The 22,030-nt window shown below is 41.9% G+C and overlaps 1 protein-coding gene and 1 long non-coding RNA gene across 6 annotated transcripts in view; one reads left to right on the top strand and one right to left on the bottom strand.

Moving 5' to 3' along the window:
* The window catches only part of LOC309368869 (uncharacterized protein), a 269,378-nt gene extending 262,417 nt beyond the window's left edge, over positions 1-6,961 (bottom strand). For 2 of the 4 annotated variants that reach the window (XR_014167927.1, XR_014167928.1), the window contains exon 1: positions 6,886-6,961. Coding sequence is in view for 2 of the 4 variants with exons in the window: in XM_081909230.1 (XP_081765356.1) it covers positions 6,886-6,908 (23 nt within the window). In the remaining 2 variants the exon portion in view is untranslated. The remainder of the gene's footprint in view (positions 1-6,885) is intronic. The other 2 variants (XM_081909230.1, XM_081909229.1) reach the window with 1 other exon arrangement.
* Positions 6,962-7,228: 267 nt separating this feature from the next.
* Positions 7,229-22,030, top strand: part of LOC309368877 — a 112,669-nt gene continuing 97,867 nt past the window's right edge. The window contains exon 1 of one of the 2 annotated variants that reach the window (XR_014167940.1): positions 7,229-7,549. This is a non-coding gene — a long non-coding RNA (uncharacterized lncRNA). The remainder of the gene's footprint in view (positions 7,550-22,030) is intronic. The other variant, XR_014167941.1, reaches the window with a different exon arrangement.

Genomic DNA, 22,030 nt, shown 5'->3' on the forward strand with positions numbered 1-22,030 from the left:
CCCCCCAAAAAAAACAAGTGATCACAAAAATTCATCAGCATTTTAGTATATATCTCTCCTAACATGAAGATCTTGGCGTGCAATTTCCCCTAATGCACATACTTTTGCAAGTAACTTCCTCAAATTTAATGCATTTTTTGCATATTGCCAATATATGCACTTTTATGAACACATTCCCCTAATATATGCAATTTTTGAGTTGGAGAACTGCTCTGCAAAATTTAGGGATGTGCAAAGTTTGAAGGATAACTGCATTTTGCTTCATGTGGAGCAGAGTCTCCCAAACTTGTAGTCCAAAAACAGCTGGAGACCCAAGTCCCACCCTCCCTAGCTAGCAGGACCAGTGGTCAGGGATGATGGGAATTGTAGTCCAAAAACATCTGGAGACCGAAGTTTTAGAAACCCTGCTGTAGAATTTGGGGAAGCACCAGTTGTGTTGTTGTTGTTGTTGTTGTATTTATATAGTTAGGTAGGTCTGCATTAAAATATGAACCAAACTGATTTTTTCATAATCTGGAAGCTCCCTTGATGTTATAGTCTTGTCTTAAGGATCTAAATAACAAAATGCCAAATTCTGCAATGATGGAGGAAGGTGAGGGATCGTGAAGAAATGTTCTCATCATTCTGGTGCTGGAGTAACAGACAGGTGGGATGAGAACAAGAACTTTATGAGAATTGGGACCAGGGGGGTTGCACAGGAGTTGTGCCTTATGTTCAGCAGAAGAATGAAACTGGTAAATCAATGTTGATTTTCCATCACCTTTGCTGTGTGGTGAGAGGAATGTAGCGGTGGCCTCAGGCACAACTGGAATGAGGAAGGTCATATAATTGTGGTATTCGGTGGAATTTAGAATTTTCCTCTCTGTTGTGGTGGGGTGAACAGTGTATTGGATACTTAGCAATGATCTTGCCTACCTTTGCAAATAGTTATGAATGGCAATCACTAGAACTAAGTCTTATGAGGAAAGACATCTGCATTCCTTAGAAAGGTAGAAGAGCGGGGACAGGAGGGTATATTGGTGTGTGTACCTATGTATAAAGAGTGCTATTTCACTCTGCAGCTTATTCATTTCTGGCTGGAAGCAAGCCATTTCTCAGACCTTAAAATAACTTTAGAAATTTTTCTGTGCTCTCTATACATTGATTTTCAATGGAACTATAATTGAAATTTATGAATGTGAGTGGAAATACAAAAGCCAAGACAAGCTCCATTTATTTTTCCCAAAGCAAGCCCAAAATAAATATGTGTGGAAATCCTATCTGTACCTTTCCCAGGATCAGATTTGATACTGGGGTTCTGGTTACGGGTGGGATTTCCTCCTTAATGACTAAAGGTACCTACATTTATTAAGGGTCCAAGCAACCCAGCCCCAGAGCATTTGCCTGTGGAGTTTCCCACTTCCCAGAATAAATCTGTGACAATAAGGCCTGTCAAACATTATTTTATAATTAATCTATGAATTATGCCATATTTCATAAAGTAAAAACCAAGACACCACAAAAGTTGTTGGAACCCCCCCCAAAAAAATTGCCAAAAAAACCCCACGATTTTTTGATTAACTTGCCTAAGATCCAGAACAAAGTGCCACATTTTCGGAAATTCCCCCTGGATATTTTAATACTAATGAAAATATTTAAATAATTACTATTTTCTGCTACCTTCTCTATTCTCTGTCCTACAAATTTTCAATAATCCCACAGTGGACAAAAAAGTGCAGTCTGTTTTATTTTCTGGTATCAATTTGTAGTTTTACTTGTTGGGTGGTGGTTGTTGTTAGTGTCAAATTGTTTCTGTAATTACCTTTTAAAACCTGAGCATTCTCTCTGAACAAGATGGTACTTTTTTAGCTCTAGAAAAATGTGCTCAATGCCCCCCCTTGGTGTTCTAAACAACCAGTAAATCAGTAGACTGGATATATAGCAAAATCAATGTTCATTTTTATACTTTTCTCAGAACAACATGGATGCCTGTTGAAATACGTGTAAACTGAAAGTCTAAGTTTTTAAATTTTTACAGACGTGTGCCTCCAGCCATTTGTGAAATCACTTCATTCCACTGGAGCAGAAGTAGGCTTCCCCGTGCACTGGATAGGGAATAGCACATGCCAAAAAGATGCTGCTAGCAAAATAATGTGCATACCCCAGCAAAAAAAAAAAAGCCAGAGCACAGAACTGGTCAGGAGGGTTCTGGGGGCAAGACTCAGTCCCTGCACCCTCTTCCCCACCCATTAGCTGATGGGTCAGATCCCAGCTTTTTTTAACCACCCAATGGACATGTTGTCTTCCACTGCTGTACACGTGCTGTTGTACTGGGGCCCTTGAGTAGGAAAGAAAGTTATACCAGATGCGGTTTCAAATACAGTGGTACCTCGGGTTACATACGCTTCAGGTTACAGATTCCGCTAACCCAGAAATAGTACCTCGGGTTAAGAACTTTGCTTCAGGATGAGAACAGAAATTATGCTCCGGTGGCACGGCTGCAGCAGGAGGCCCCATTAGCTAAAGTGGTGCTTTAGGTTAAGAACAGTTTCAGGTTAAGAATGGACCTCCAGAACAAATTAAGTTCTTAACCCGAGGTACCACTGTACAAACAAGTGGTACTGGGGGACAGTCATGGAAAGTGATGAGCTAGTCCAATAGAACTGTCCAGAGGCAGTGTTGAGATATTCCCCATACCATCTGCCATTCCATAAAACTGCTTTGTCAATGGAGCATATCAACCTGACTTTGTGAATAGGTTTCCTACAAGTTCTTAACAGGTATAACTCGGGTGAAAAAAATGCCATGCTGCAGAATTCAGAACGGAGCCCAGTGTTTCTTTGACACGGAGATCTGCACAAGTCATTTGGGAGCTGCATGTCGGAAAGGTGGGTATAACATAATGATATTTGAGCCATTAAGGCTGCAGTTCAACACACATTTACTTGGGAGCAATTTCCATTGTAGTCTACAAGAAGCAGATATGCATAGGACTGGACTGTAATAGTGTTTAAGCACATCAACTGGAGACTTTTAGGAAAACTTAACCCTGAGATAGTATAGAAAGCTAATATTATCCTCCATAAGCATTAACCAAAATGAGAGATTAGAGCACGTTTTACATTTTAGCAATCTTTTGTATTGCCTCCTTCACAGCTGAGGAGAAGGAAACTCCATATTTACGGGGTCTGAACTGCTAATTAAACGTGCTTTTAAAACGGAGAGCTCAGTTACTCATGGCCAGCACCATAATTTCCCCAGCAACTAGCTAATGTGTGATCTACAAGATTAAAGCCTAAAATGAAAGATCTATGAAACAGACCGCCAACGCTCTTCTTTGTTCCCGGCAGTGGATGTTAAATTATTAAACTAACAAGGCAAGCCTGCAGTGTTAAGCCCTAGTGAAGCCTGATTTATTTGTGACAGATTAATGTAACTATTCAAACAATAAATCAAAGATTAAACTCTGCTTTGTAATATTTAATTAAGTCCTGTGTCAATTAAACTGAAACATAGGTAACAGACAGCACAAGCATGTTTACTTGGAAGTAAGATCTAAGAGTTTCAATGGGATTTACTCCCAGGTAAAAGGGTATAGGATCACAGCCATACAAAAGAATTATTTGTATGCATGTTAGGGTTAAGCTTTACATTTTTTTTTAGAAAACCATTAACAATTACAGATGTTAGATAACATGAATTAGGCAACACAAAACTAGCAAAAATATAGAGTGATTAACCAATGGGACCCAGTGCTTAAAAGTGACTTTGGTGTAATATTTTCAGATGATTCCATATTTTACATTTTCTAGATGGATGATGCATTTCCAAGAAAGACTGACACTGATGTCCGACATGACATCTTCACCTTATATGTACTGGAAAATAATGATAGGATTCCAGCTCAATTTACTATGATTTGGGTGAGACTGCAAGAGATCATGGAACATTTATTATAACCTTCAAATGAGTTCCATGTGACAATAATATCAGAGGGTTTCCCCATGTGTTTAAATAATGTGAGTACGTAGAGGAGGGGGATAATAGAGCAGCGTGGACTAGCCTTGTCCCCCCCCAAGCTTTCATGTCTGCAGACCACTCCTCCTCAAAACTATCCACACGCATTGCATGCATGAGAAGTGGCTTTACGTGTGTGAACATATGTGCATAGAGATGCTATGCAAGCAGGTAGGGATCCTGGCCTCATCAGACTCAATCCTTCTACCGCGTACTTACACATGCGGAGCCCTTTCTCACATCTACCAAAAGGAAGCATACCCTCCAACATCCTGCTGACGAAGGAAAGTAAATATTCGTACATCAAAAGTGTTCTGGAGAAAGAGAACAAAAACATTTGGGGAAAATATATCCCCACCAAACTATCCTCAGCTGCTATAGCTAACTAAAAACAGGAGACTTCAGCATAGCCTTAAAAAGATCTACTCTTTCTCCCACAAAATGTTACAAATGATAATTCTATTTGAGCATCCTGATTCTATCACATGAGTAGTTTTCATAGTTATTCTTCATTTGAACACCTGATGGTATTAATTATACAACACAGCTTGGTTATCAGTGCATCATCTCTGATCAAAATGCCCTCCGATGTAACATCTAAAATCTTCAAAGCAAGTCAAGGACATTGCACCACCTTGATGAGCAAACGACCTGAGAGCTTGTCATTTAGAAAATATTTATGACCCACAGCTATGTTGTTTTCCTTCTCATTTTAGAATATTTCTACAGTTCTGCTATGCTGAAGAATTTGAAGCAGAATTCTCCAGATCCATTTCTTTTCCAAAGCAGGAGGCGCCTTAGTGAGAGCAGATATATTTTTTAAGTGTCAAAATCAATCTCGTTTTTCATTCAAAAGGACAATTCAACAGACAAAAGAGAATTTGGTTCCCATTAGATGCACCTTAACGGGGAACCTCCTGAATAATGGATTCACAAGGTTACTGGTAGATGTGGAAGGGCTATCCCTCAGAAAAGCTGTCTGCTCACAAGACTTCTCACTGAAGCCTAAGAAGCTTCAATAACGAGGGAAACCTAGCTTCATTTCGAATCTTACCTAGGCTTTGCACAAGCAACAGCATTTCAGAGAAAGACAGTTCAGTTGTATGCATGGTCCCACTGGGGCTTGCGCCCAGGAAAGTGTACATAGGACTGTAGCCTTGGAGGTGGTATTTTAGAGCTGTTTTATTGCCTGCAGCACACACTGTCATCCATAGAACCATAGCTTTGGAAGGGACCCCAAGGGCCATCTAATCCAAGCCCTGCAGTGCAGGAACCTCAGGTAAAGTATCCATGACAAATGGCCATCCAACCTCTGCTGAAAGACCTCCAAGGAAGGAGGTTCTCTAACGTGATTTCTTAGCAAACCGGTTCTACAAATTTGGGGTGGGGGGGAGGAGGCCTAGTTTAGCTGTAGAGCACATAGCCTGTTTTGTTTGCAAAAGGGTACCAGGTTTTAGTCCTTAGCATCTTCGGGCAGGGCTGGGAAACAACCCTGTTTAATACTCTGAGAGCTGCCTCCAGCCCATGTAGCCAGTACTGGGCTAGATAAATCAATTTCTGGAAGCTTTCGTAAGAACATCCATCCCTAGCACTTCAAGCTGTAGCCTAGGAAAACTGGAACTTGCCTCAAGAAGCACGATCAGTCCTATTACAATACACACACAGGCATTTTGCTATGTTTGTTGTGGTCTGAGCCCAATAGTCATGACAACTCACATCACAGAATCCAGACTAGTCTTGGAACCATTTTTAAAGTTTTGCATATATATTTTTGTTATAATGAAAGGATAGGTGATACACTACACACAAGCACACATGCCCTGAAATCAGATAATGAAGGTTGGGGTACAAATAAGTGTTTTTAGAACTAAAATAATGAATGCTCAAGTAGTCCTTTAAAAAAAGGGGGGGGGGGAATTGGGACCTTGAAAGGCTCCTCCTCTCTTGCATCTGAAGGGTGAAATTGATTAAACCAGAACCTGCTTGCAAACCAATCTAATAAATTTCCCATCAGCCTCAGCCAGCACACTGTAGTCCAACAGTTACTTTCTGGGTGTCCACAGTTCCCCACTCTTGGGTTACAGGAGGCAGCTGCAGACAGTGTGTGTGTGTGTGTGTGTGTGTGTGTGTGTGTGTGAGAGAGAGAGAGAGAGAGAGAGAGAGAGAGAGAGAGAGAGAGAGAGAGAGTGAGTGTGTGTCAAGGTTGTACTTCCCCCATCCTAGAGTAAATCAAGATCAGCCATTGCCATTCAGAATAAAGGTGTGTGTGTGTGTGTGTGTGTGTGTGTGTGTGTGTGTGTGTGGGGCACTGTAAAGCTACAATATTCTACTTAGGCTAAACACCACTTTAAAAAAAATCTCAAAGAAAATTCACAATCTTTACACAATTCTCATATAATACAACTTGGTTTGCTCTGAGGTAAATGAAAGAACAGGGTCGCAGTCTAAGGCTTCAGTTTTATATTCATTTATGTTATATATGCTGCTGAAAGCATGGATACTTTTTCTGAATAAATATTCACTGGTTTTCTCTATAAAGAATTTCCACTCCATGTGCTATGTCTGAAGAGAGCTGTGCATTGCCAGATTGCCACTGAATTTTGTCTAAAGTGAAATCTGAGACAAATCTGAACCACCCCGCTCAGGAATTTTGGGGCAAGTGAAAAATATTTTCACCAACATTAACAAAATTGAAGAGGTGGGGTGGGGAGTTCCCATCTCTAACTGGGAGTGGGCAGTACTGAATGCTGAGGAAACCCCTTTATATAGCTTTGAGAAGCTCACCATGTGGTGGTGCCATACACAATGCAGGCCATTTTGCCACACTAGCTACCTAGAAACACCCTAAGCAAGCATCCTCTTGGCAGCATGCATGGAGTTTTCTCTTACCTTTCAAACTTTTTGATGGGCATGGAGAGTTAACCATTCAGCCATGCTCCTAGCTCCTCGAGCCGGCTGTTTCCATCAGAAATTTGCAGTTTGGGAGCCCAGATTCTGCTGCAAAACATTTTCACAGACACACCTCTTCTATCAGTTGCTTCCAAAATCCATGGAAACATGGATTACTACTTGCTCTGTTCGTATATTGCAGCAAGGAGAGGAGGGGAAAGCAAACGTTTGAGTGTGCTTTTGCATTGCCAGGCTGAGCTGAGTGATGCTCTTACGCTCGTCAGTAGCTGTCCGTAGCTAGGGAAACCCCATGGTTTCCTAGCTATAATTCTAAGCTTTCAACCTGTTGCTAGGGAAACCCTGGTATTTCCTAAGCGAAGCGCTGCCTCATTGGTGCCTGGACTCCTTCGGTTCCAATCTGTCTGTGAAATCAACGTAGTGGTGTGACAGAAAGTCTTCCTATGGCTGCAGCAGGATTGAAACTGAGCATGAGACAAGCCGATTCTGTGATGCTATTCTAGGGAGAGGGTCTTAGCAGCAGCCATCTTTGGGGTGCCAAGTTTCACCCCATATAGCAACCCCAAGAAGCAAAACAGTGGATGCCTGAAGCATAAAGGACAATGATGAGCCCTGCTGAATGTTTTCCCCTCTGAAACAGCCACAGGTAAGGAACGAGAAAATGGTTGGGGAAGGAGGGGGAGGCTAGTTTCTGCACGGAAACAAATATTCCTGCTTCAGATATTGCAGTAGAGTTTTTCTAAATGCAGTAGCTGCATGTGGGTTTGTATGTTTTATTTAGTTATTTATTACATTCCTCCCCCCACCCCAGGAATTTAGGGTGGCAAACATTGTTCTCCCCACCCCCCATCCTCCAAATTTTCTCTCACAACAATCTTGTAAACTACATTAAACTGAGAAAGAGAGAAAGAGTAGTCCACTAGGTTTTAAAGCTGAGTGTGGATTGGAACCCAGGTCTTCCTGGCCCTAGTCTGACACTAACCACCATGCTAGCTCTCATTAAAATCTGAAACTTTAAAACAAGCAACAAAACCATGTCCAAATGGCACATACAAACTGCACAATCAGAAGAAAAACAGCAGCAGCAGGGAATCAGCTGCAAGAAGAAGAAAAAACCTCAGGACCAAACCACATGTTACATTCAAAAAGAAATTTCCTCTTAAGTGTAGAATTTTCCTTTCGCAAAGATCAGGATCCTAATACTGAGCAGGAAGAGGAGGCAATTAATCTTTGCTCTGCTTTGGACTAAATCAAGAATGGGCTTGATCACAGATAATGGAAGGGGAAGGAGGTGGTGGCAGGGCACAGTGGGGGAAGAGATATCTCTCTCATAGCCACCAACATTTCTCTGATGAAAATAGGTACGTCCCATTCCATAATGATAACTTTGCTATTTCTACCCCACACATCTTACTGGGTTGCCCGCCCACTCTGAGCAGCTTCCAACGTATCTAGAAACATAATAAAACATTTTTAAAAACCTTCCCTATACAGGATTACCTTAAGACGGCTCCAGGGGCGCCGACTTATAAAAAATATTGGGGGGGCGGGGGCCCATACCAACTTATAAAAAATATTGGGGGGGCCCAAGACCTCCAAACTGCTGCTGCTGGGGGAACGAAAGGGGCGAGCCCCGGGCTGCCCCGACCTTAAGTGAACCTGTGAGGGCCCGCCCTTTGCGGCAGCCGATTGGCTGCCACCGTGGGCGGTGAATATTAATGAGCTAGAGGGAATCCCCGCTTCTCGCTGGGCTGACGCCAGCCCCGCGAGATTGTTGATGGGTCGAGAGCCCGCAACCCCACCCCCTCTCTAGATCGGGAGTGGCTTTGTTTTAACTCATTACTGAATGTATTTTAAAAGGTAACTATCGTCAAACAAGGAAAATAAAAAATACCAACATAAGTTTGTGATTTTACAAAGCATAATATAACTAATAATTTTCTTAAATTATTGGGGGGGCAGAGCCCCCCCCAAACGAATTTTTGAGGGGGCTCGGGCCCCCTCAGGCCCCATGGAGTCGGCGCCTATGGACGGCTCAGGGGTCAGATAACCCCATACCCTCCAACATTTCTCCTATGAAAATAGGGACTTCCTAAGAAACAGTAGAACACTCCAGGATCAAATCAGAAACTGAGGTGGCTTCTCTAAATCAGGGAGGTCCCTAGAAAATAGACACACTTGGCGGGTCTGATTATCTGTTCAATCCTAGTCCAGATTGGAAGGAAAATCCTTCATTAAAGGCAAGCCATGTGATTAACCCAACACATAGTTTGGTCCACTGTTTGATTTAGGGAAAATAAAAAGTTATTTGGCACCAAAGATATCTTCTTCTTCTTTGGCGATCACTCGTAACCGAGTAAGATTGTCTTCCATAAACACGGTTTTAACAATGAGTCTGTAAGTGACTGTGGAAGCCAATTCTGGATCCGCACGTTCTTCCACAATGGGGACATTGGCTTCCTGGCAGGAGTTGATCATGGTGTAGATTTGCCAAGCGTGCCTTCCTCCTAGCACGTTTCTCTCTTGTGTCCTGAGTTCGAGTGTCTTCAAAGCCCATGACACCTTTGGTAAAGGCTGTTCTCCAACTGGGGTTCTCGCAGACCAGTGTTTCCCAGTTGTCAGTGTTTATACTACATTTTTTAAAAATATGCCTTGAGACAGTCTTTAAACCTCTTTTGTTGACCACCAGCATTACGCTTTCCATTTTTAAGTTTGGAATAGAGTAGTTGCTTTGGAAGACGATCATCAGGCATCCACACAACATGAGCAGTCCAACAAAGTTGATGTTGAAGAATCATTGCTTCAACACTGGTGATCTTTGCTTCTTCCAGTACACTGATATTAGTTCGCCTGTCTTCCCAAGTGATGTGTAAAAATTATTGGAGACACTGTTGATGGAATCTTTCAAGGAGCTGGAGATGGCATTTATAAGTGGTCCATGTTTCACAAGCATATAGTAAAGTTGGTGAAATATACTCAGAGTCCCAAAGTGATTTCATGCTCTTTATTCAGCTCATAGTGGTGAGGAGGAATGAATGAAAGTCCCCTCAAAGTATCTGCTTTATATACATTATTTACACAATAGGCTGCACATGATTGGCTAATTCTGGAATTCTACTGTAAGCCAATCAGGTTGTGGATTCACTTCTGTCTGGAGCATGATTGGGTGGTTCCTGCCAACCAATCATATTGCTGCATTGTTCTAGGACCAATCAGACTGCTGCATTCTGAATCCTATTGTTCTAGGACCAATCAGACTGCTGCCTTTTGGAGCCTATTGTTCTAGGACCAATCAGACTGTTGCAGTTTGGATCCTATTCACTCAGTACATAACACCCCTCCCCTCTAAGTTCCAGTCCTGCCCGGGAGGTCGCATTCATAGTCCTGAAGGTACGCCGGCGGCCTACGTGTGCGTTGCGGCCTGGGGTGTTCCCTGGTCCGGGGTTCAGGTTCTGGCTCGTGTTCCAAGGATGCTGGCTGTGATGGGGCTGTTTGGTCTGGTGCAACCTGCTCGCTCAGTCGTAGTTCTGGTTCTGGTGTCCCTTCGGCCTCACGGGTCCTCTCTGTATTTACTGATTCTGCCTTTCCTGCTTGTCCCTGCTGCTCTATGGGCCTCACTGCCCCACTGTTCCCTTGGGACTCCCTTGACCTGTCCTCCTCCTCCTGGTTTTCTCCCGGGAATCGTCGCCGTATCTGGTCGCAGTGGCGGCGCCAGCATTGCCCCCCATCTGTTAGCACCTCATACGACACGGGGCCAGTGACCCTGGTGACTGTGGCGGGTACCCATGCAGGGCCTGCCCCAAAATTCTTTGCGTACACTGGGTCCTGGGCCTCGAAGGTCCGGGGGTTCCTGCCTTCCCCCACCCCTCCCTCATCCTGAGCTCTATCGGGGTGAAGACGGTCCAATCTGATTGCAAGGCGCCGACCCATTAGTAGTTCAGCGGGGCTCCGGCCAGTCGTTGAGCTGGGGGTGCTGTGCTGTGCTAGAAGGAATGTGGCAAGGCGGTACTCCCAATCCCCTTGCGTCATGCGGCGAAGGGTGTCCTTGGTGGTCCGCACCATGCGTTCTGCTTGGCCATTGGTGGCTGGGTGGAATGGCACCGAACGGATGTGGCGGATGGCGTTCTCAGTACATAACAGTTGGTAGTACAATAACTTTGTAAACAAGCATTTTGGTTTCCCTGCGAATGTCCCGGTCCTCAAACACTCTGCACTTCAATCAGGAGAAAGCCGCGCTCGCAGAGCTCAGGCGATGCTGGATTTCGGCATCAATGTTGGGCCTTGTGGAAGATAACTGCCTAGGCAAGAGAAGCGATCAACATTTTCCAACGTTACACCATTGAGTTGGATTTGTGGTGCTGCAGAGGGGTTATTTTGTTTTTGTTGGTGCAGCACTTTGGTTTTTTGGATGTTGAGTGATAAGCCAAGCTTTTCATAAGCTTCTGCAAAGATATTTAGGATGGTTTGGAGGCCATCCTCTGAGCGTACGCACACTACGTTGTCATCAGCATACTGAAGCTCTGTGACGGACGATATATATGAGCTGGAGAGCCTCTATGGTGAGAGTATTCCATAGAGGCCCTCTGTGCAATTGCCACCCACCTAACATCAGAAACCCAAAGATCTTAATGCACAGGAAAGCAGACATGAGAAAAGACAGCTTTTAGATATCCAAGAGGGCCTGAGCTGCCACAAACTTTAATGATAACCATTAGCACCCTGAACTGATTGGGGAAGCACCTCATCAGGCAGTGAAACTGTTTCAGAACAGAACCATGATTTTCAGCTTTCATTATTTAATGAAGTTTGTAATAACCATGATTGGTCAATATTTTTGGTACCTGTGTTTTTACTTTTTAATGGGGTGCAGGGAGGTTTGGAGAGGGGCAGGTGGTTGATTGACAAGCATGGAAATAAAGCACTGTTGTTATAAACCTAATGCAACTAACTGTGCGATCCTATATGTGCCAGCTCAGTAACAGCAGATTACTATGCATGCCTGCTCAGAAGTAAGTCCTAGGTATGTGTGAATAAGACTGCAGCCTAAAAAGCTGATTCCCTATTGGGCACCAGAACAGCAATAAAGTAGGCATTTTGTGAGCCTCTCTAAGGAAAGTGTTCCACAGTTACCAGTCAGTGGGAATCCCATATACAGAGAGTGCTGTTGCACTCGGTTCCTGCTTGAGGGCTTCACACAGGTTGGACACTTGTAAATACAGACTGCTGGACAAGATGGGCCTTATGCTCTTTGCTGGGGTGTCACCACAAAGAAGGCCCTATCTTCTGTAGCTACCCATCTCACTTCAATTGGTGAGGGTACTGGTAGAAAGCCCTCTACAGAATTTCTTGATGTATAGACAGGAAAATATCAAAAAGTACTTAGTCCTAAATCACAAAGGGCTTTAAAGGAAAATGAGCACATTGAATTAGATTCAACCGGACTGGGAGTCTAGTCTGGGATACTGTCATAGTCCCAGCATAATACTGTCATAGTCCCAGAAAAAAATCCTTTTTAAAAGGCTGTGATGGATCACAGACTTTCAGTGGTATCATTGGTCATTTAGTTAAAGCCTTGATGCAGCAGTTCCCATTATTATTATTATTATTATTATTATTATTATTATTATTATTTTATTCGGTTTTATTGTAATTATTATAGGCACCTGCCCCTTCCACCAACACAAATCATGTTTCCTGGTTCGTTTGTCAGGTTTTCCCCAACCTTGTAGGGACTACAGATAAACAGTTGAAGGATTCCATTCCATTTCAGATTTACTTGTGTGAATTATTCACACACACACTCAAATTTGTGGCCCATTGTTTTTCCACAATAAACAACGCCCTCCAATCAGATGTCAAACAGATAAATAACCATGCGACTTTTAAAAGACATCTGAAAGCAGCCCTGTACAGTATAGGGAAGTTTTAAATGATCTGTGATTTATTGTGTTTTTAATATTTTGTTGGGAGCCGCCCAGAGTGGCAGGGTTTAAATAATAAAATCATCATCCTCATCATTATAAATCATCATAAATAAGACAGTTGTTGTTGTTCAACCTTTCCCATTTTTAACCAGGGCAGGTGACATTACAGCTCTTAGTTATTCTCTCTGCCAACATTCCTTGGGATGTCTTGCATGGGATGTCTCTATTTTCACCATTCTTGAAAATAGCGCCCTATTCTCAAAAGCCAACTTCTCATAAGCAGGAGATGGAAGAGGGAAGGTTGTGTCTGGATTGTGGCTCTTCAGACTGAAGGTGGAGACTCAGGTGACTGAGTAGTCTTCCATATTAAAAAATAGTAAGAATCCTGAACATACAAGTGAACAGCATTGTAGCTTAGCCTTTTCATCGGTGTGTTAGTTTTCTGTGGGATGGGTTCTGGCTCTTACTGTCCCCACCCCCCATTCCTTCATGTAAGATGCCATCTGCCATGCAAAGTGGTACAATCCAGACCCAGCTTTATTAACTCATCTGCTCATTGTGAAAGCTAGACTATAGCTATGAGTACCCAATCCATGTATTGCAATCTACCCTGGCTATAAAATCTCAATGAAATAAAATTTCCAGTAGACATTGGAAATATGTTGCTTCAACCATTCTGAATGTTAAACCTCATAAATTTAATACACCTGCAGAGTTATTGTGGGAATAAAACTGAATAACTCTTTGTACATTGTCTGAAGAGAGAAAAGGAGAAATTGGGAAGGTCCTTAGGAAAACAATTCTGGGGGAACACTGTATGTGGAGCAGGTATTGTCTTCCCTTTTCCAATAAAAAAACCTGTAGCTTATGGAGGGGGCTGTTAGATGGGTTCAGTAGAGGCTGTATGTAGAAATTTATGTAGAATATTGTGGCTTTATCTCAAAAGTTCTGAACAAATGGACTTCGAAACAGCAAAGCACTATGATGATGACAACATGGATCCAGTTCAGGACCCTATTTGGCACCTCAGATCACATTCAATCCAAGTAGATCTGGGCCTGACTTCGAAACTAACTGGGGGCCTTCCATGTTCCTAAGATTAAATAGGTGTTTAATCCCTAGTTAAACATGTGATTGGTTAGTGAGGGGTGAAGGAGAAGTGAGAGGTTCTGCCTGCATCGCCTTCTCCCTCTCTCTGCTGTCAACTGCATGTTGAAATAGGGATTCAAATCCTAATTAAAGCTGACCACCACCGACCCACAGTTTGATATACCCTTATCACTCTGGAAATCAACGGCTGTTTCAACCTGTTCCAGGCAAATTCTGGATCGACCTGGATCAGCCCAATTCAATTCAAGATCCAGGATTTGTCCAGAGCTGGCACACAGCTGTGTTATTTAGCAACCCACAAATGCAGTTTATTCTGTCTTTGAAAATTATCAAATTTCAGTGAAATTTTCATTCACAGGGTGCAGGATTTTTGCTGTGCTTACCTTAATGGTTAAGGGCTTTCAGTCCTTTCTCTCATTGTGCAAATCATCCCCCTGGTGATTTGCTCCCTGCAGCCTACCCAGGTGCAACCTCTGTGATATCCTAGGCTGGACCTTCATGTAAGCACAAAATACTAGGAATGCTGCCTGCTTTGTGCCTGACAGCTGTTTGTTGTTGAGGAGTTTGAGATGAAGCATTTCCATTAAAAGTATTTTAACTTTTGAAGAAATAAATCCAGAAAGATTTTTTAAAAAAGAAATAGGAAGCATTTCCATTAAAAACAAAACCAGGACCAAGCCTCCCCAGCTTCCCACACATCAATTAAATCCTGCAAGTAGATTTAATGGGGCTTTTTTCAGATGATGAAACATGGGCACCTGGGGAGGCTGAAGAGCACTGGATAAATGTTTAATGTGGGGTGGGGAGGACACATGAACCGTCCTCGACAACCTTGCAACAACAAGGTAAACTTATTCATGTATCCAAAATGATAAAGAAATGATAAACCACAGAGGAAGAAGTATTTCAAAAAATTGGGAAACAGGTTTCAGTATAGCAGCAGCAGCAGCTTATTGCCTCGTTACAGTTATCTGGCAGATAGGCTTAAATGGTTGCAAGCTCTCTGTGTTTTGAAAGTTTAAAATAGTTCCCTCTGGGTTTTTGATGCCAAGTCTCTCAATTTTCATCTGCTGACCTACTTATGACCTCTGATGCCTCACATGGTTAACAGAAAGCAAGAGATGTGATTAATTGATTAGGAGGTGAGTATATCAAAGGGACAAAGAAGATTAACACTCATGTAGGAGATTGGTGGCTGCTTTTGAAAGAAGTAAATAAAACTCCCAAAGGACAGAAGCGGTTGGCAGTTTTGCAATGTGTAATGAACAAATTACACTTTCAGCTCATATTTCCTGTAGTGTGCCCTGTTGATGAAAGGCCAAAAAAGTGACAACTTCCTAATTAGTTAACTCTAGGTGACAAATTAAAACTTTCAGAGTGAAGTCGGAGAGCATGGAAGATGAAGAAGAGTGGACAGAATTGATGAGAGGCTCTGAGATCCAATTCCTCACACAACTCAGTGAGGAAGAATTACTACCTGCAGTGCACAGTCTTATTGCAGCTCTTCGGCTTTCAGTTCATTGTCAATACGTAATTGTCATAACAAATACAAAGTACAAAAATTAATTCTTTAAAAAGTGAAAGGACTGGCAACACAATGAGGAATCAGACTTAGGGATAATATCTAAAGTTAGAGGAGACACATTAAAATGAATGGACACTTGTCAATGGATGTACTCTTAATATGAAGTGTATATCATCCAATATGTTAAAACAAAAAAAATTCCTTCCAGTAGCACCTTAAAGACCAACTAAGTTAGTTCTTGGTATGAGCTTTCGTGTGCATGCACACTTCTTCAGATCTACATCCAATATGTTGTCATTAAATAATAATCTTATATCTTTATCTTGGCTTGTCCTTTCTTAAACTTTTATATAAGTTGGAAGGTCAACTGAACTCAAAGATACAAATATTTCCCCAGTTGTTATTAGTGAGCAATGGCTTGGTGTAATTTTGTTTTCTTGTGTACAGACGTTGGATTTAAGTGGCTCTTATTGGCCTAGGTAAATATGATAAAACGGAATTAATGATTATCAGCCTTTCCAGTGTTGTTTTTCTAGAAAAAGAGGTGCTGGAACTCCCCATGAACACCCCCCCTCGTTCTTTAGAATGACAACGGTGCCCACTTTATACCTCAATTTTACTTGTGTTCATTTAGGTCTGTTCCACCCTGCTTCTGCATTAATCTATTATGATTATCTTTAATCCATATAAAAATGTATACTTAAATCATAGAATTGTAGAATTGTAGGGTTGGAAGGGACCCCAAGGGTAATTAGTCCACACCATACAATGAAGGAATAAATATATATATATATATTTAAATATATGTATAAACACCAGTTTAAAACAAAATAGCATTGTATCTCAGCATACATATTTGTAAAGGTATTGCATTTTACCCTAAAATATGTATTCTTTGGCATCTTGGTAACCCCCCCCCCTTTTAGCCGAGAAGTGGAGAAGTGCAAAACTGGAAGGGTAATTTTGTTCCCAGCGTTGTATTAATTTGGCAGGTGTGAATGACATCAGAGCCTCTTAAAGTATGGACTGGGCAAAATTCCAGTCCATCCTTACTTACAGGTGACTTTTTATTCAGCCCTGACCCACCATTTGGAAATCCCTGACTGGTGCATGGTAAAAATGAAGCACATCTTTAATCTTTACATCCTTTTCACTTTGAAATTTACACTAAGACATGCTGAGCTGGAGGTAGGCTTATTTCCCCTAATCAATATCCCTGCAGCACGCTCTCCTTGCTTCAGACATTTTATGGGTTATTCCTTTAAACCCTTTCATCTTCCTCCTACAAAGAGGATTCAATTTATCAAGTTACTACAAAGTACCATGCAGAATTTTTGTCAGACCAGCTGTATGCAATAATTACATGCTTCTTCCATTGGAAACCATGGCAACTATCCAATAACTAACACGAAACAGATACTGCAACAAAATATTTCTGGGAATTGATGGGAGAGTGGGTGGGGAGGAGGAGAAGGAATTGACATCCATGGCATAAGAACTAAGCATTACACATTCCTGGCACAAATAAATTCCTGTGGCCAAAACTGTGTGCAAATATTTTATGCTTGTAGATTAAATGAAAACGTTGTGCTACCAGCCACCCCAATCTCTATCAAGTTCGAGGGGTCTTGGCACTTAACCAGGGATTGTGTTCCTTTGCAATGAGGCATAGTGGAGACTGTAGTGTCTTTAAGATATGTGGTTTATTTACACACATTTACACCTGCTCTGGTTCGCCAGAAGCAGCTTAGTCATGCTTGCCACATGATCCAGAAGCTGTCTGTGGACAAACACCGGCTCCCTCAGCCAGTAAAGCGAGATGAGCGCCGCAACCCCAGAGTTGTCCACAACTGGACTTAATGGTCAGGGGTCCCTTTACCTTTACCTTTACACCTGAGTTTAGGTGGAGGGAGTTACACCACAAGGGTGCCTCTTGTTGTTCCTTGGATAGCTTCAGCAAACAGAAGCCAGCCATGCTCCTCAATATCTGTTTGCAGCCTCACCCAGTCAGCCCCACATGGAGGTCCTGGCTCTCTCTTCTTCCACCAAACCCTTGCTCCAACACAACTCAAGCCTTGTGCAAAAAGAGCGTCCTTCTTGTGAGGACATCTTGCCCACTGTAACCTTGGCAACTTCCCCCTCGCAACTTTGCTATGTCCTTTACTGACTAACACACCAATGGGGGAGCAACTCCGCCTCATTTCTTGTCTGATGCTGAATGTCTCACCTTTGTCAGGGTAATGACTCTGCCATCACCTGTCTTTGTTCTTTGATGGCACCTCTCTAAGTAAAACTCCTTGAAGCTGGCTTCTTTTTTAGGCCTAGCTGAATCCATGCATCAACATCCACATTGACTAATTTCAGAAATTATGGGGAGTACCTGGCACCCAGTAATTTTAGGGGATCCTTGCCCCCTGCGACCCCCTAACAGCTATATTAGTGCAGCCATCTTCTTGTGGTTGTAAACTTTGAAAGCTCAACCACTTCGGAAACAGCCAGGTCTTTCCACACAGCAGATCAGCCTTAAATTATGAACCTTGCAGAAAGCATAGAACATGGCTTAAGCATGTTCATAAAACATGGCTCAGCATGGTGGGAATGACTTTCTACAAGCCTTAGCTTTGTGTATTTCCCCCTCCTCTACCTTTTTCTGATGCAGTGGCAAAGAGAAGTTTTTGATTCTCTCTGATTCAGCGAGGCGTGTCGTGTCATCCGAACCTGGATAATCTTAACAATGGTTTGTCTAAAACAAAGCAACTTCAAATCATAACTCTAAAGCTGACTTGTTTCCACAAACAACAGTTAATATTAATCACAATTGCTGCAGTTTAAACTTAATTAACTGCAGTGAATCAAAAATGGAAGCTCCTGAACTCCTCCTCACAGCCACACTGGTGGAGGAAAGAAAAGGCGTGAGCCCAAGTTTTGTACTGTAATAGTAATAAGAAATATGAAAGGTGATGAAGTTAAAGATACTATTAATATGAAATAATTATAAAATGAGAACAGTATCTGCTAATATTAAGAGAATGATCATTATAGTTTTTGATCCCAACTGTGATTGCAGCAGCATCCATTGATTTTTTTAGTGTTGTTGGATCACTGCCATTTGGGGGAAATTATTTTAATGCTTTTGTAAACAAGAGCCCAGAGCCAAGAGAATAGCTGTATTTGTTTTACTGACACGGGCCCAACTGCCTCATTTCAGCCCTGCTCTTCAAATTAAAATTTGGATTGGGTCCAAGGTAGCCAACCTGCCAACTTAAGGCTCACTCCCACTATTGAGAACCATTCAACGCTGGTACTGCAAAGATTGTAAGCATCACTGTCACAAGCAGGTGTGCTGTATTGTGCCAAGGGGAGTTTGTGTTTTGAAACAGGGAGAACGGGACTGCAAGCTCGGCAAGTAAAATTGATTGTTTCCTAGCACTTAGCTTTTGTACAGCTCATTTGTCTTCAAGTAGATCAACTGTGTAGGAAAATCAAAAGGCACCATTCGATGCCACGGTTAATTTGCAAAGGGGGGGGGAGAGTTGAACTTGAGCCACAAGCTTTGCATGTTCAACACTCTGGTCTGGAAGCCTGGCTCTCAGTGAAGGTGGCCACCAAATAAAAGGACAACAGAGGAGACCCATTTGCATAGAATCTGCCCAGGAGCAAATTTTAAAATAATTACTATCATTTAAATAGAACAACAAGCCTCTCACTATAGTGGGCAACCTCAAGAATCCTTCTCTCCCTTCCTTCCTTCCTTCCTTCCTTCCTTCCTTCCTTCCTTCCTTCCTTCCTTCCTTCCTTCCTTTTTCTTTTTTAAAATCAAATTGTTATTAAGTTTTCAACAACAAAAATACAGTAAAGGTCAAACTAATCTAAAGAGAAGGGAAGAATAAAGAAAGAGCAATAGGAAGTATGAATGAAAGAAAGAAAGAAGAACAGAAAAGAAAGGAAATGGTAAAAAGGACTTCCAACTATCCATCTCTGTTATATATACACAATAGCTCTTCAAAATAGTCAAATGTTCAGTCCAAATTAGTATTGCTCCACCTCTGCTAGGTGATTTTCCAGTCTTCATTCCGGGGTGCTCCAGTTCGTCTAATTCTTTCAGTGCAAGAAGTCCAATGAAAGTTTTACAAATAAAATTATAATATTCTACAATAGTTCTCCTCCTCTCCAGCATCACAACATTTCCTCAAGTATTAGGAAATGTTCAATCTGTCTTTTTCCTCCAAGACATCTTCACTGTATTTTTGTATTAGAGCATCAGTCCATAATTATTTGATTATTATACAGTCCTTATCCACACCCAAATCCATCTATTCCATGTCAACCATACTTCTCTGTCCTTATCTTTCCTGAAAAATTCTACTTCCCATCTTTTGTTTTTCCATTCTTTTACCAGAGTTGCTGAAAGAAGCTTGCCATCTATTTCTTTCAAATTCAATCCAACTTGTACACAGATTCGTTTCCCTCCCTCAATGCTTTCTGTTTCAATTCAGAGCATTTTTTAGTCTTTCCATCCCTATCTGCTGCTCTCACTTTCTTAAGCAGACATGGACTGGACAACCCTTCAAACAGAAGATCCTCAAGCTCTTTGACCAGAGAATTGTCTTCTGTAGTGCAGTACATATAGTCATTATATCTGCAGTTATAGTGGATGATGGGCTTAAATCCCTGCATGTTTCGCTCTTGGTTGCTACAAAGAATTCCACCTATGTAATATTCTCTGTGGGCATGGCTACCATCCTACACATGTGACACCGGGAAGAACTATAGAGAGCGCAAAACAAGTTTTTGTGCAGACTCTTGTCAGTCTCTATCTCTACAAAAATAGTACCACTCTGTGCAGAACTCGCTGTAATGCCCATTAAAGCCAAAGCCCTTAGACTAGCTCTGCTTTTTTGGTTAAAAACTATTTTTAAGCATGTATCAGAATCTTGGGAAGACATGACCCCAAACTCATGGAATCATGAAATGCAATCTGCTGCCATGAGGTTGGGACTCTCTGCCTCCTTTCTTGTGACGCAGGGTTTTGGGAAAGCTAAAGAATTAATACTCTGAAGGTTTCAAGACGCCGAGATGCAATCACAAACTGCTGAGATCAAGATCTGCCGATCGAACAAATTGTATGCTTTTTTTATTCCATTGTACCCATCCCTGCCAAGATATCTAGCAGATTTGCCCAATGTTACAATGAGGGTAGCCTTTACTCAGGCAAGACTGAATGTCCTTCCGTTAGCAGATTGGACAGTACTACATAAAGGAGTTCCTAAGGAGGATAGAGTTTGCCAGTGCAACTCACTGTCTATAGAAGACATAACTCACATACTCCTCGAATGCCCTTTTTATAACTATCTTAGAAACAATTACATCCATCCATTGTTAAGATTGCAGAAAGGAAGGACATCTCTTGCAAAGACCTGTTTTTTGCTGTCTGATGTGGAAAGCATCCAAATTTCTTGTACACAGAAATTTGTGTAATAAAAGGGGGAATGGGAAATGATTTATCCTGTAAAGGTCGGGGAGTAGAAATGTCAACCACTATTCATAGTTGAATTCTTATTATTTTCATGTGTGTAATGGCTGTTCGCTAGAGACAATAAATTGAACTGAACTGTATAATTTTACGTATGGTTTTAGTAATAGTTGGATATTTGCTGGGGTGGTGGAATAGGCTGATATTAATGTTGGCATTGTGCATCCTAAATATTGGAATGCAGTATGATTATTCTGGCTGTAGCTCAGTGGTATAACATTTGCACTGCATGAAAAAGGTTCCAGGTTCAATCCATGGTACCTCCAGGCAGGGCTAGAAGAAAGCCCTTTCTGAAACCCTTGAAAGTCATTGTCAGTCAGTGTAAGCAGTGGTAACATAGATGGACCAAGGTTCTGACTGAGTATAAGGCAACTTCTGGAATGAACCTGATCTTTAAAAACAATTATCTTATATACTGTTCATACTGAGCTATATATACAAGAAAAGGGGTGCGGGTGGTGCTGTGGGTTAAACCACAAAGCCTAGGGTTTGCCGATCAGAAGGTCGGTGGTTCAAATCCCCGTGACAGGGTGACCTCCCGTTGTTTGGTCCCTGCTCCTGTCCACCTAGCAGTTCGAAAGCACATCAAAGTGCAAGTAGATAAATAGGTACCGCTCTGGCAGGAAAGTAAACAGCGTTTCTGTGCGCTGCACTGGTTCGCCAGAAGCGGCTTAGTCATGAACTGGAAGCTGTATGCCGGCTCCCTCGGCCAGTAAAGCAAGATGAGCGCCGCAACCCCAGAGTCATCTGTGACTGGACCTAACGATCAGGAGTCCCTTTACCTTTTATATATACAAGAAGGCCTTTAGCCAGGACACTAAAAATGCTTTTCGCATTTCCTGACACAGCAGTGTGAATGATTAAAAACCTACTAATTAACCTAATTAACCTATTAATTTTATAATGAACGATTTTAGAGTGTTGTTTATGCTGTACTTTTGTACTGTTTTATTGTTGTTAGCCGCCCTGAGCCCGGCTAAGGCTGGGGAGGGCGGGATATAAATAAATTTTATTATTATTATTATTATTATTATT

Source organism: Podarcis melisellensis, assembly GCF_964234715.1.
Source record: "Podarcis melisellensis genome assembly, chromosome: 4".
Taxonomy (NCBI): Eukaryota; Metazoa; Chordata; class Lepidosauria; order Squamata; family Lacertidae; genus Podarcis; species Podarcis melisellensis.